At 36.7% G+C, this 15,755-nt stretch overlaps 1 protein-coding gene and 1 non-coding gene across 7 annotated transcripts in view; one reads left to right on the top strand and one right to left on the bottom strand.

Moving 5' to 3' along the window:
• The window catches only part of FBXL17 (F-box and leucine rich repeat protein 17), a 472,180-nt gene that overhangs the window by 333,235 nt on the left and 123,190 nt on the right, over positions 1-15,755 (bottom strand). The window contains exon 6 of one of the 6 annotated variants that reach the window (XM_036846595.1): positions 14,216-14,513. The exons of the other annotated variants lie outside the window; for them this stretch is intronic. Within the exon in view, the coding sequence (XP_036702490.1) occupies positions 14,452-14,513 (62 nt within the window). The 3' untranslated portion in view covers positions 14,216-14,451. Of the gene's footprint in view, positions 1-14,215; positions 14,514-15,755 lie in introns of those variants that run through there. 6 annotated transcript variants of the gene reach the window in all.
• Positions 11,444-11,516, top strand: TRNAC-ACA. Its single transcript has one exon. It is a non-coding gene; the product is annotated as a tRNA-Cys (tRNA).

The following is a 15,755-nucleotide window of genomic DNA, read 5'->3' on the forward strand; positions in this document are numbered from 1 at the left end:
CTCCCTCAACCTCCAAAAACTTTCCATGTATAAAATTATCTTCTTATAATTGTGCTAACATTTTCTTCACTGTTCCACAAAGTTGTAGCTTATAAAAGAAGGTCCAAATATTCTCTGTCATAGGCTTAATTTCAGATTCACTTTCCTCACAGTCAAGATGAAATCAACAAGTTAAACACCACTGTTAGTTTTTCAAACAGCAGTGACTTGCATCTCCTTTGCATTAAATTTAATATGGGTGACTCTTACTTTGTATCTTCCTTATCTATTCTGAATAGATATTGGAATATAAACGTATGTGGGTAGCATTAATTCTGAAACAACACAAGAACACTTTCCTAAAATAATGAAACCAACAGCATCCATGGTACGTCTGATAAAAGATTAATTCTGCCCTCAAAAGTAAAGTATGCTTCAGCAGATTAAGAGTAAGGGTGCCATTGATAAATTAAAAATGGGCCTTCCTGACACTCAGCTTTCTAAAAACATTATGTTAACAAAGAATATTTAAGGCACTAAAACTGCCTGAAGCTTTAGTGGAAACAAATTTCTATTAAAAAGTGGGGTTGGGGGGAAGATGAGAGAGAACAAAGGTTAAGTAAGTATGGCCATTTGGTTAAATAACCCTGCCTAATCTCACTCTAACATCAGGCCTCTCCTAGGTCCATCTTCAAAAGGGGGAAGAGGAATTCAGATAAGGATTAAGGGCACAAGAAAGCTCAAGTCCAAGGTGTTAGAGCTTTCAGAGAGAAGAAAAAAAGGTATTAAGATGTGCTTGGTGGGTCTTTCTCTTTCAGCTCAAGGAATCAGAATAAGAGAGCTCGGGGGAGCCTCCAGCATCAACAGAATCCTATTAGCCAAACAAGACCACAGTAAGTCCTTGGAGTATAGAAACACTCTTAGTAGGCTTAGATGTGTTTTAGGAGACTTAATAAAAGGCCTTAAACTTAAACAGTTGTGCAACCAACACCAGGATCCAGTTGTAGAACACTTGCATCGCACCACCCCCAAAATTCCTTTTATCCCTTATGCCCATATGTTCAATCACAGCTCCCACCCCTAGACAACCATGCTTTACACATCCATACCTGCCTTTTCTAGAAATTTCATATAAACAGAGTTCTATCATAAGTAGTCTTTTGTATCTGGCTTCTTTCACTAGTGTAATGTTTTTGAGGTTCATCCTTGGTGTTACATGTATCAGTAGTTGGCTCATTTTATTGCTGAGTAGAATTGCACTGTAGGACTACACTACATTTTGTTTATCTGTTTACCAGTTGATAAACATTTTAATTGTTTCCAGTTTGGAGCTTTGATAAATAATGCTTCTGTGATCATTCACATACAAGTCTTGGTATGGACATTATGTTTCATTTCTCTTGTGTAAATATCTAGGAGTGGAATTACTGAGTCATGTGATAAGTATAAGCTTAATTTCTTACGCATTTTCAAAATCGGGTTGTTTTCTTATTAAGTTGTAAGAGTTCTTTATATAACTTGAATACAAGTCCTTTATCAGATACTCGTTTCACAAATATTTTCTTCCATTCTGTGCCTTGTCTTTTCATTTCCTTAACGGTGGTCTTAGCTCTAACATTTAGGTCTATGGTGCTCTTGGAGTTGACTTTTGTGAATAGTGTGAAGTAAGGTGAAAGGTTCATTTTTTTTTTTTTTTTGCATATGAATTGCCCCAGCGCTATTTGTTGAAAAGACACCTGGAACGGTTTGATTTTGAAGGATCATACTTACTCACACACTGTGGGAAAAGCAGGCAGCAGAAAAGAATTCGTATGCAAAGAGAAATGTGACTCAGGATTTGGAAAGTAGTATCGGAAAATCAGGGGGGAATGAGATCAGCTTGCAAAGCAGATTTTGATCTTTTAGTCAAAGCTGTGATGGAGAGAAAGAGGAAGATGAACCTCAGATTCAATAGTGTCATCTTTTCACATGACAGAGGTAGAGAAGACCGTCTCCTTAAGCTGGCATTCTAAAAGCCAGCCTATACTTTTATAGCGGCATGGAAAGCATGCAAGTGCATTTAGTGTTACAAGGTGGAAAAGCCCTGGTGATAAGGAATGTCTATTGTGCCTTCAGAGCCACAAGAACCATGAAAAGCCTCAATAATATAAACACACACAAAGATTCCTGTAGAGCTTCCATTTGTGAACCTTAAGGGGGCCTTCTCTAGTTGCTAAACCCTAAGCAAATGAAAACCAGAAACACAGGGGGCAGAGGGAAAAGGAAAATGTTAGTTCTCATAAGCTCTTGAAAGCTGCACTCAGAAATCCTTTGAGGGTGGTTTCTTGTGAGATCAAATGTGGCTACAAGAGAGAAACCTCTCCAGGAGGTAGAAACAATAGGCCTAGAAAATTCTAAAATGGGGCAAATGTAATAGCCACTGTGTTAGAAGTGTTCATACATGACTAAACTATTCTGGGCTAGAAAAAAGAGAAAGAACAGAAGGTGAGCCGTACACGGTCACTAATTTTGCTTGCAGAGTTATTGTTTACAAATTTTATTTTTTTGAATTGTTGAATCTAGAGATTCAGTCTCTGGACACAGCTCACTCTGTTGAGGTTTGGGGTACTAGTAGCCAAAGAGTTTAAGAGAGAGTAGACAATAAAATGGCTACATTTACTAAGGCCTTACTGTGTGCCAAGCTAAGTCCTCTCTATGCATCACAGGAGATCCTCATAATAGCCTCCAGAGGCAACATTATCCCCATTTAACAGGTGACTAAAATAAGCCTATTAGAGATTGACTTTCCCAAAATCAAATCACTAGCAGGTGGCAAAATGGGGCTTTGAACTTTGGTCTTTTAGGTTTTGAAACCCATGCCCTTTAACTTATACACACTAGATTTATTTCATGGTGCTAATTTCACTCAAAAGCAAATTTAAGGCCCTCCCTTTAGCCCCAGAGAAGCAGAGTGAAAAGGATCAAGGCACATTAGGTCTACTTTTTAAAGAATTTACTTAAGAGAAGTGCTACCCTTGATAACTTTTTTCATCTCCTATAGGTAGACTAGGTGTGCTGCCAATGCCGTGATAGTCTTGTATATCCTGAGAACCCTCCCAAAAGAGGAAAGCATAGGAGAGGGTTGGGGTAGTCTAATTCAGACGTGTTGAAGAAGCTGGATTAACGGTAGTGAATTACAAAACCACGTAAGTAGAAACTGATAATCCAAGAAAGCACTTTCACCTAAGAAGGATTAAAATTAAAGAATAAGAAAGTAAGGATGGGAGAACCTTTTACAAAAATTTCAGGATTCTAAATAAAGAGATGCAATTTATTCTTATTTTAAGACAAAGTTTTCTTGAAACATGGGAGGAGAGATCTATCTTTATCAGAGTAAGACTGAGTCAATGAAAAGGGTTTTGTAATCTGCACTGAAAGATGAACTTTTGGAAATGATGCTAGCATATCTGGGGAGGAAAGGAATTTGTAGTATTAACTCTAAAAAGGTGGAGCAATCTTTGGACATTTTTATACTGCTGGCATTAAAGAATTGTTCTGCGTAATCCTACATGAGTGTCCTAAATAATATAAAAGTATTTTGTGACCTTGCTCAGAAAAAAAAAGTTTCCTCTAGACTTCACCCCAAACCTACTAATTCAGGACCCGGAAATATATACTTTTAATAAGTTCTCTTAAAGAGTCTTATGAAACCAATCCAGAAACAGTCCCATAACTAAATCTAACATTCACAACTAACTAGACCCTCCAAATATTAGTACTGAAGATGGCCCTGGGTATACATGGGGCTATCTCTGTACTGATACCACAGACCACCATGGTCCAAGACATGTCCTCCTTCTCCTGGACATTTTCAATAGCTTGCACACTGGACCTCTTTCTGCCACTCTTGACCCCGCAAATCTGTTCTCCACCCATCAAGCCACAGTGATCTTTTTAAGTGCGAATCTGATCATGTCAGTCTGCCATTCAAAATGCTCCAATGGCACCAATTACTCCAAGAATAAAATCCCAACTCCTCTATAACCTACCAGGCCCTGCATAATCTGACTCCTCCCTAACTCTTCCACCTGTTTTCATCACCCCACCACCCCCTACCCTTGCTCACTGTGTGGTGGTCTCCCCACCTATCCCATTCACTGCGCTAAGCCCAGTGCTTGGCACAGGGCCTGGCACACAACAGGGGCTCCAAAATGAAAAGGAATGAATGAATGAAGTCCTGTCTTGATGCATGTTAATGCCTTGTTTCGATGTTGAACAACAAGTCCTTTTAATGCTAAGAAAATTTGATCTGTTGGTCTTATTGGTTCCAAGTGCCACAAAGAAGCCATGGCTAAGAATGGGATATACAGCTTTCAAAGAAAGAAACAGCAGCACTTTGATTCTGGAGTGAACTGGAAAACTAATGGGAGGAAATGAGCAGGGTGACTACCTAATCTCACTTAGGACTTTAGGACCAGTTCAAGGCCTTCTTTCCACCTCCAAGGACAAAGAGCAACAGGGATCAAGGACATAGTGAGTCTACTTCCTAAAGAATTTTCCAGGAAGAATGCTAACCTCATTACTTTTATTCGTGTCTTTCAGCCAGAGTGGTCCGTGGGCCTATGGGGTGCCCTCACCTTCTGAATGCAAAATAAAGCCACCATAAAGCAATCTGCTTAGGCTGGGTTCTAACCGAGCTTTATAACCGAAGGGCAAAAACATTTCCATGTGTTCCAGCTCAGCAAAATGCATCAGACTAGAAGAGTTGTATGATTCTGGGCAGAAGTCAGCTGGAGTAGAGTTTGGTTGTCTAAGTATCCCCTATTGGTTTAGGAAAGCAGAAGAGAAGTGACCCCAGTAGTCAATGGTTAGAATCAGCAATACCTTCAAAACTGAAGAAAGCACATTTATAGTAAAGGGCTTATTTCACTCAGAGTTGCTCAGTCTCTTAAATCCCTTTAGTTCAACAAACATTTGAGTACCTACGATATGCACGATGCCTCATGTCAAGTACTAGTGCAGTGTGAAGACGAGGTACAGAGAGCAGAGAGGAGACAGGTTGGGATATGAACAAGTATAGCTGCCACGACTACTGGCGAGATCCCTGGGAATATTTTAGTCTGTGTACTGCATCCCAGTCTAGTTTAGTTCAGTTTCCCAGGACCTTCTGACCAGATCCGAAACCAAGTTTGAAGAGGTGACTAGACTATGGAGGGTTGAAAGCCTGGTAGAGTGGTTATGACTTGATATGGGAGGGAGGGAGGGAGGGAATCTATTTTATTGGTAACATGAGTCATATAGGGATTAAAAAACTGTAAGGTCCCCTTGAGTTCCGGCATACTGCAGGCACATAATTGATGGAGCCATTCATTAAAGACTCTAACGGAAGGGTGATAAAGGGAAAGTTGTACTTCAAAATCCAGCAGGTGTACCCAGGACCAGCTACAGGGATATTCTGGCCTCGGAGAGGCTGCCAGTGGACTATGGCTGCAGCAGGGTTCCTGCCCCCACGTGAACAGTAGCACACCACACAGAGGGGTACCTCAGTGAGGCCTAGCCACGTGCCCAAGTCAGAAAGCAGCCACGTCTAACAACAAAGAACTAGTATGTGAAGTACTATGATGATAAAAGTCCCAAATGGAGAAATTTTACTTAGATACCAAGTGACCATACATTATACTTGTAGGAGCTTTAAAATGGAACACAAAATTTCTCCATTGCTTTAGTGGAGTCTTCAAACTCTATGAAAAAATTCTTTTTCATTTTCACCTTCCTTTGTTTTTCTGTATTATTTTTCACAGGGTGTAGTGTACACTTACAATTAATGCACTAGAAAGTCCCCTCCTTTGAAACAGTATAACAAAAACACAAAACAAATTGGTACTGATCATATCAAAGGAAATAGCTAAATATGGAGATAAAGCACTTGGTATAGATTCACTTTATAAACCATTTCATTAAGACCTTTTCACTATGCTCTTTACGTAATAAAATTTTCATATCGTTAGTAAATTTTAAAAAGAAATCTAAAATAATGTTATTTAAACAGAAATCGTTTTCTTTTAAACTATGGTCAGACAACAATATTTACTGAGCAAATACTATGTGCCAAGTACTGTGTTACATACAATGATTAAGACAGACTGCCCTCATGAAGCTTACAATCTAGTGAGAAGAGTAAATGTTAAACATTTATTACAAGTGTGATAAAGAAGATGTGGCACATATATACAATGGAATATTACTCAGCCATAAAAAGGAACAAAATTGAGTTATTTGTAATGAGGTGGATGGACCTAGAGTCTGTCACACAGAGTGAAGTAAGTCAGAAAGAGAAAAACAAATACAGTATGCTAACGCACATATATGGAATCTAAAAAAACGGTACTGATGAACCTAGTGGCAGAGCAGGAATAAAGACGCAGACGTAGAGGACAGACTTGAGGATACGGTGGGGTTGGGGGAGGTGAGAGAGGAAGATGGAATGAAGTGAGAGAATAGCACTGACATATATACACCACCAAATTTAAAATGGATAGCTAGTGGGAAGCTGCTGTATAGCACAGGGAGATCAGCTCGATGCTTTGTGACCATCTGGAGGGGTAGGATAAGGAGGGTGGGTGGGAGGGAGGCTCAAGAGGGAGGGGATATGGGGATATAGGTATACATATAGCTGATTCACTTTGTTGTACAGAAGAAACTAACACAAGATCGTAAAGCAATTATATTCCAATAAAGATATAAGAAAAAACATTTATTACAGGTGTGATCACTACTTTAATATAATCATTTGCAGTAGTCAACGAATTATTACTTTCTATATATATGCCATAATTACATAGTACATGTAGAAAGAAGACAAAAATATGACTAAAAATTATACTCAATTATTACAAATAAGATTTTTCTCAAACATTTTAAGCTATTGTATGCCTGATATCATTATACACCTGTTATCATTTCAGTAGCAAGCTAGAATATGTATTGCTTTTATATATCATGAGAAAAATAAGGATTATTTAAGAAATCATATTTCCTAATACAACTTTGACTTTTAATTAGCATGATACAACTATTCCATTAAGCAAATCAGAAGCACAAAACAGTAAAATTTTTTACCCTTTTATTATGAAAAATTTCAAAAATATAAAAAAGTAGAAGAAACAATACATAAAACTCCATTTACCAATCATCTAGCTTCAATAGTTACTAACTCATGGCCAACCTCATTTCATTAATAGCCCCATGCACTTCTAAAACATCACATTTATCAGTAAATATTTCAGTATATCTCTAACAATAGGCTCTTTTAAAAATCAGAGCCATAATACCCTTATCATTCCAGCAAAAATGTTCATGTGAGACTTAATATGAAAAATGAACTATGTATAGTTTTATAGAGATAACAATCCAACACGGTAATTTAAAAATCTCATTAAAAATTTACCACAATTTTATAAAAACTGACCTTTTGTCAACAAAGGGCATTGAGATTCATAACTAATCATTTTCTAAAAGTCTAAAATTCCATTAGTGTCCAATGAGAATCTGATCATTTGATTGCTTACTTGACCTTGCCTGATTTTTGCTCATCCTGTCTTGCTTAATGTTAGTCTGGGTTTGGAAAAGTCAGATCGGCTGATAAAAAGAGATTTATAAGTTATGCATTAAAGTATTGTGAAAGGGAAAGACATTGGTCCAGAACTAATGGCACAGATATTTGTCCCTATTAAAAAGATCTATGATAAGTTAGGTATGACTCAACCACTTTCCTTTAATATGCTGACCAAGTTTCTTTGACGAATACTGCTTTATTTTATTGAAATTCAATATTTGGGTAATGTAAATGAAACAGAACAATTAGTCTATTCTGCATCTGCTCATCCTTTAATTAATGAAAGGAGTAATCTAAAAAGAAATCTACTAACCTAACAGCCATAGTTGTATTCAGCAATAATATTTACAAGGCATTTTCTAGTACACATATACATCTGTCCACTCACCCAGTTAGATAAACAGGCAGGTGTAATTTCCATTTTACAAATGGAAGAAACAGAGAAGTTAAAGTAATCTGTACAGGGTTACATGGGAGCCCAGTACTCTTTTCATTACAACATAATAATATACTTAAAATACAACCAAAGAATCTATATGAGCACTAAATTTGCGACCTTAAACATAATTGATAATAAAGTAGTTGCTTCATAAACATACAATTAATTCTGTGGTCATATCACAGAAAATATGTTTTAATTCTCTGAAAATAAAGCCTCTTCCATTCTGTCAAGCTTTATTTCATTTCTAAATAAAACTTTTAAATTAAGAGATATGGTTAGTTTGAGGATTCATTTCAAAGAGTATAAGGAGAAAATCATAAGAATATGACTGAAGGCTACATTAAATCCACCAGACAGATCACTTACCAAAATTTGATTGTGTGGATGTATCATGAGTTATGTAAGAAAACAGGAAAAAACAGAAGTAGTAAACACAACTTGAATTCCGAATCATCTAACTTTGATTGAGGTTTCATTGCAAAGGATGAAATGAACTTAAGTCCCAGAAGGCTAACACACAAAAAACAGGGGAAGTACTCTGAATAGCAGAAGAGCTAGTTAGTATTTCGAAAGGCACGCTAAGATTCACAAAGCAAGGGAAAAGCCACCATTATAAGGTAACTTAGACTTCCAAACCATCTGGGTTCTCTCCTTTTCTATGTAATAGGGCATTCTCTGCTTCCTTCCTCAACCTCTGCCTGAAGATCTCTTCCTCTCCAGGACATTTGCTGTCCTCTCCCCTTTCCTGTGTTTCCATCTGTCACCTTACCTCCTTTCTCTGGTTCTTCCCTTTCCTTTTCCTCATGTTTCTTCTGAATCTTTTATGCCCACTGTCACACCTTTCTTAACTGGCTGGTCATAATATGGAATGAAAGCATTTTAAATATAATTATTGTACTCATTTCAAATCAATGATATTAAACTTTTTATTTATCTCAAAAAGAAATGTAAGATTATCTGACTGCATGAAATCACTGAACTCAGACTGGGTTGCAATCCAGCTCCACATCTTGCTAGCTTACTACCTTAAAGAAGTTATCTGTTTTCCAAAAAGTGTGAAAATGAGATAGAAACCCAATGGGGTTCTTGTGAGCATTCCAAGAGAATTCCCATGTGCTGGACACATACCATACAAAGTGCTTAATAAAGATTAGTCACTACTCAATGTATACACTTCCTTTCCCCAGTTCCATGGAGCTGGCACTTCAAACATTATTGTACAAAATTAACTTTTATTCCTATCATTATACTTGATAGAATATAAAGCAGCATTTAATGATAGTCTCTGTTATGATATGTCCCACCTACCTACCACTGGGCCATTAGAAATAGAAATGACAAAAAAAAAAAAAGAAATATAAATGACAATACATAAATTGTCTATTCTATACTTGTTCACCAGGCTGAAGTTATGTATCAATGGAAAAATGTAAGTTAAATGAGACTTTCATTCAGTAAAATAAAAGTAAGAAGTTTAACTGTATAAAACAAGTTTACCTGTACTTTGTAATATATCTAAAATTATAGATAATAAAAGGAAGTAATCCAAATAACCTTATATTTCTAAGGTTATTGATTCTAAAGTATATTGATTCTAAAGTATATTGATTCTACTTTTAATGTTCTAACTTGACAAATTATTTTACTCTAACAGCCCTTGGAGATGACAGTACATTCCTACTGTTGTTAAAGCCTTTGGAAAGCACAACAAGGTATATACACCAAAATTGGGCTTTGTAATGCTCCTAAATATCCAATGTCTTAGATAATAAGTAGAATAGCAAAGTTTCTTACCTGTGATTATAAGGAATTTAACTCATCAATATATAATTAGTTTGATTTATAAGTATAATATTCTATAACCACAAAGAACCACCTCTTTCCTGGGAGGCTGATGCATAATGTGCAAAAAGAAAATACATACAAGCAAGAGCACGACCTTCAAAAAGTCACTTGTGTTTGTGAAAATATTTCAGATTAGGCTTTAATATTTTAACAAGAGAAAAATGCTTCCCAGGATGAATAAAATCTAACCAAGGTATAAAGTCCTAACAATCTATGTTTTAATCATAAATGAGAGCCAATAATCACCTGTTTAAAAAAAAAGCATACAAACACCCTAATGTATGAATATAGAACATTTCTTGCATACTCATGTTTAACATTCTTTAAACAAGAAAACCTATTATCAAAAAACAAAACCTAAAATTAGGTTATACATTTTTCATCATGTCAGACAAATGCATTCACAGCTCACTAAATGTTCTTTCTTACATTTCAAACAGCTTATAAAATCCCACCTCCTTTAATAAGGTTCCCACAATAACTGGAAGTAAGATGGCGAGTCCATCACCCACCCTGACCTAGTCCACTTGGTCCACACCCTTAACCTTCACAGAGGAAGCCATGCTCAGTAACAAGAATGTGAGAAAAAGGCACTTCCCTTGTCAGTTTTGGCAGAAGAAAAAAAAAAGTTATGTTGTATAAATATGTTTCATTTCATTTTTTTAAATCAGAAGCTCAGAAAGGGCAGAGCTCACGTTATACAACATCAAGACCCAGATTCATCTCTCCAGGAAAAGGGGGTCAAAGGAGGTTTTTAAGTATTTTCATAACATTCCCCAAGTCCAAGTTAACATATACCTTCACAGGGCTGGACAGATAGTAGGTGCTCATTAAACATTTATGGAATACATGAATGAATCAGTCAAATCTAGGAAAGGCAGGTACTAGAAAAACCATATCACTGAGGATGAAATGACAAGTACACTGCAGAATTTCTATGTTAACAGTCAGTATTTGAGTGCCTATTTGCCAGGCACTGTGCTAGATGATTTTTATTTACATTTATTTAAACTATAGTATAAAAGTCTTAAAGGTGTTACACATTTTTACCCAAAAAGAGCACATCTGGGGACTTCTGAGCAATAGGCTCAGCAGACAAGAGACGGATTTGTGGACCAGGATGCTCAATGCAGCAGTATTTGTAGTAATGAAAAAACACAGAAGCCTCCCAAATGTACTAAAATTAGGATAATGGTTAAATGATGGTATATATTTTTGATAGACTGCTATGTGGCCATGAAAGATCATATTTTCTTAAAACATTTAATGAAATCGGAAAATATAATGTAATTGAAAAAGCAGGATATATAATTATTAGGAGTTTAAACATCATTCTATTAGGTATATAAGCAGAGTGAAAAAACTGAGGAGATAAAATGTTAACTACCTCTTGGCAGTGGGACTATGTGTGTGATTTTAATTTTCTTTATGTTCTTATTTTCCAAAGTTCTACATCAATACTCCATTGTCACAGAAAACAAATGCTAAAAAAGGTAAAAAAACCATGGGAGAAGGCTTTTTAAAATTGATTCTCTTATTTTAACCTAAATAATTCTCATATAAGTTTAGAAAACTTGGGGACTTCCCTGGTGGTCCAGTGGTTAAGACTCCACGCTCACAATGCAGGGGGCCCGGGTTCGATCCCTGGTCAGGGAACTAGATCCCACATTCCGCAACTAAGAGCCCACATGCAGCAACTAAAGATCCCACATGCGGCAACAAAGGTCCTGCACGTGGCAACAAAGGTCCCGCGTGCCACAACTAAGACCCAGAGCAGCCAAAAATAAATAAATAAAATAAATAAATAAATGTTTAAAAAATAAGTTTAGAAAATTTTAAGAAACAAAATGTACATTTTCTTAAAATTTAGAAAAATAGGATGTAAATTATTTTAGCCTATAAAATATTAGATATAAATTAGTACCATATTTCTCCCTGGCCTTTATTCTTCCATGCAATAAGGAGAAAATGTATTATAAAACAATATACAATGCATCTAAATACACTTTGCTTGGGTAAGCCAAAAACAAGTTTTTGAAAATCTGTTTATATATTTCCCCTATATATTGAAAAAACGTACATTTAAAAAAAATTGTTAAGAAACATAATACTATGTAGAGCCAATTCGCTAGTTTAGACCCAAAATATAAAGCAAAAATTTAAAACACTGAATCACTGTTCCAACATATAACTGGACTGCAAAAAAAGACATACATCTAGAACACAGTATTAAAAGGTACTTTAAATGTACACAAATATGAAATGCTTAGTGGAGGGATACATTCCAGGAATTCTCAAAGCCAACGGCTTCGGCAACATGGTGATAATGTGCTTGTATTACACAGCTTCTCGCCTGTACTTTGTCTGAAAACAATAATCAAATATATCCCAGACCTCACTTGCATGGAATTATAAAATAGGGACACATTTGTTTTCAGTGACCTAATTAGGGAGCTAGAATTCCCCATTAGCCTGACTGATGGAAATTAGCATCTCTAAGTTTTCTCCATAGTCTTCTCTGGGATGCCCAAAGTAGTGCCTCGCTCCTGCCCAAGCGCTCAGCTTTAGCTGCTGTCCCACAGGTGCTGATTTGCTCTGGTTCCTGTTGCCTCCGTGTGCCTTGCAGCAGAGCCACTCAACAGAGCTCAAGGCTTTTCCTGCCTCTTATGATCATTCCAGTGTCATGGCATCGAAGTTCCTAGTCCTGGGAGTGCCAGAGCACTGCAGAAGTGGAACCAATGGCCTCTGCCCCAGTTCTGCCCCAAACCTCACCACCTGAGCCCCGATGGGGCCACCATCTCACAATGTCCGTCTGTCTCTCCATACACAGTTTCTTCAGTTTCTGGCCCTCTCCCTCTAACCATAGGAATTAAAACCAAGTACCAGGGGTTGAATGAGGAATAGATGCCATACAACTTGCACTTTCCCTTACTCCCCTACCACAAAGCTCTCCCTCTTCCTCATGTTTTCAAAATATGTGCATCAGGATCTGGCAAACGCTATGTATATAAGCATGTATATAAAAAGAAATGGGCCGGCAGGAATCTCTACAACTTTAGGTGGTTAAGACTTGAAGTCACAAGGACTAGATTTGAGTCACTCATTTCACCTCACACCAGCTACATACTTAACTCTCCAAATCCCAATATTCTCATCTCAGTTACTGCAGTACCTACCCCCACTGAGCTGAGTGAGGATTAAAAAATATAATGCATGTAAAGAATTCATATAATACAAACTCAATACAATTGTATTCAAATAAATTGGTTCATTTGGCGAAAGAGAGAAAAGATTATATGTTAATCTGGGTGAAAACTAAGTTTCTGGAATTTCATAAAAAAGAAAAGCATCAAAAGAAAAACATCTTTGTTCAATGAGATTTTTGGTTTAGTTAGTTGAAGAGGCTTGGTCTTTTGAAATCTTAGGCAATCTGTCCTTACCTAACACTGTAGAGTTCATTAACTATTTAGAGGAGGCAATGCAATGACAAAGTAGTGCCTAACTGGGAGTCAGATTTTAATTTTAATTCAATTTACAAATGTTTATCATCAAGTATGTAAAAGCCCTGTGTAATATGTATGTATGTGCAGCGGTGGTGAGGAGTAATGTACACAGATACCCATAATAACAAGAGATAAATGCTAAAATAGCCATGCAAAAATTGCTTTTGGATCACAGAAGAGAAAGCAATTCGTTTTACACATTTGTGGGGGGGACCAAATGGTATCTTGAAAGTCACAAAGGAGAGACCTTTAAAAGATCATTTCAGGCATGGAGGTGAGGTAGGACCACTCAGAACAATAGGTACAAGGGCCCAGAGACGTGAATGTACAAAACATATGGTAAGAATGAAAAATCCAGGTATCAAATTCTGGCTCTGCCTTAGGCAGCACTGTGGCCACCTTGGACACATTATTTAATCTTCTATACCTCCGTTTTATATTCTGTAAAAATGGAGGTAAGACTATCAGATTAGAGCTTTCTCATAAATAAGGTCACTTTCATAAAAATATAACCTATTATAGTTAACTTTGTTTTATGTGTTATCAGATTTCTTCTAATGTCAGGTTTGAAATTTTTAACTAATATGTCTTAAAAATAAATATATCTAAATTTTTGATATTCAAAGTTGAATTTTTTAAGTTTTGATCATGTTTTAATTTTTACTCATGGCATTTAACTTTTACTGCCTTCTAAAAATCTTCAGGGTATTCATGGCTTCTGGGGGTTTGTATTATTCATCTGTATGAAGCTAGGAAGTGACGTGATTCATATTCGCCACATGTCAGGGATTAACGTTCACACCAGCACTTCTCTTCTGGTTCCAGAATGAGATTTATTATCCTACTCTTCCCACCAAGTACAACAACAAAACAAAACAAAAAAACCCTGGGCATCATATATAAAACAAATACATGTAGACTTTTCCTTTGGCTAGAAACAGCAGGACAGCACGGTTTTCCTGAGGTTTGTTTTTGTTTTTGTTTTGGCCTGTGTTCACTGATGTTTCCAGGTTGCTAGCTTCTCCAGGACCCAATGAGGGATGTGTGAGGCAAAAAGACAATCCAGGGAATTCACCACTGTGTTGTCCTCAGGTTCCCAGGGAAAGATCAAGAGATGCCAACACCATGATGATGCAGATGTTGGAATTATCTGACAAAAATGTTAAATCAGACATCATAAAAAATGCTTCAGTAAACAAGTACAGTACAGACATTCTTGAAGCAAATTTTTTAAAAAGTCTCAGTAAAGAAACAGATGAAATAAAGAAGAACCAAATGGAAGTTTTAGAACTTAAAAAGTAAAATAATCAAAAGGAAAAAAGTCACTGGATGGTCTCAAAAGCAAAATGAAGACGAGAGGAAAAAACCAGTAAAACGGAAGATAGAAAAATAGAAAGTACCCCATTTGAAAAACACAGAGAAAACAGACTGCAGAAAATGTAATATTCATGTCATCAGTATTCCAGAAAAAAGAAGAGAAAGAATGTTGAACTAAAACAGTACTCAAAGAAATAATGGCAGATATTTCCCCAAATTTGGTTAAAGAAATAAACCTACAAATTCAAAAAGATGAGTGAACCCCAAAAGAATAAACATAAAGAAACACATGCCAGGGCTTCCCTGGTGGTGCAGTGGTTGAGAATCTGCCTGCCAATGCAGGGGACACGGGTTCGAGCCCTGGTCTGGGAAGATCCCATGTGCCGCAGAGCAGCTGGGCCCGTGAGCCACAATTACTGAGCCTGCGCGTCTGGAGCCTGTGCTCTGCAACAAGAGAGACTGCAATAGTGAGAGGCCCGCGCACCGCGATGAAGAGTGGCCCCCCCCTTGCCACAACTAGAGAAAGCCCTCGCACAGAAACGAAGACCCAACACAGCCATAAATAAATAAATAAAACAAATACTTAAAAAAAAAAACACATGCCAGAACATATCATAATCAAACTACTAAAAACTAAAGACAAACAAATCTTGAAAGCAGCAAAATCTCTCTATAGTTAGAATGTGAAAAACAATTCAATATTACAGCAGATTTCTCATCAGAAACCAAGGACACCAGATGGAAATGGGACAATATTTTTCAAGTGCTGAAAGAAAAGAATTGTCAAGCCGAAATTCTATATCCAGAAAAAATATCCTTCAGAAGTGAACAGGAAACCAAGACATTCATTCAAAGATGAAGGAAAAACAGAATTTCTTGCCAGCAGACCTACCCTGAAAAATAACAAGTAGTTCCTGAAAAGGAAAAGAAACGATAAAGAAATCTTGGAACACTGGGAAGTAAGGAAGAGGAAGACAAAGAGTAACAATTTGGATTAATACAATATACTTTACCTCTCCTCTTGAGTTTTCTAAATTATATTTGATACTGAAACATTCAAGCAGGGATAGGCTGA

This window comes from Balaenoptera musculus, chromosome 3 (genome assembly GCF_009873245.2).
Source record: "Balaenoptera musculus isolate JJ_BM4_2016_0621 chromosome 3, mBalMus1.pri.v3, whole genome shotgun sequence".
In the NCBI taxonomy this organism is placed as follows: domain Eukaryota; kingdom Metazoa; phylum Chordata; class Mammalia; order Artiodactyla; family Balaenopteridae; genus Balaenoptera; species Balaenoptera musculus.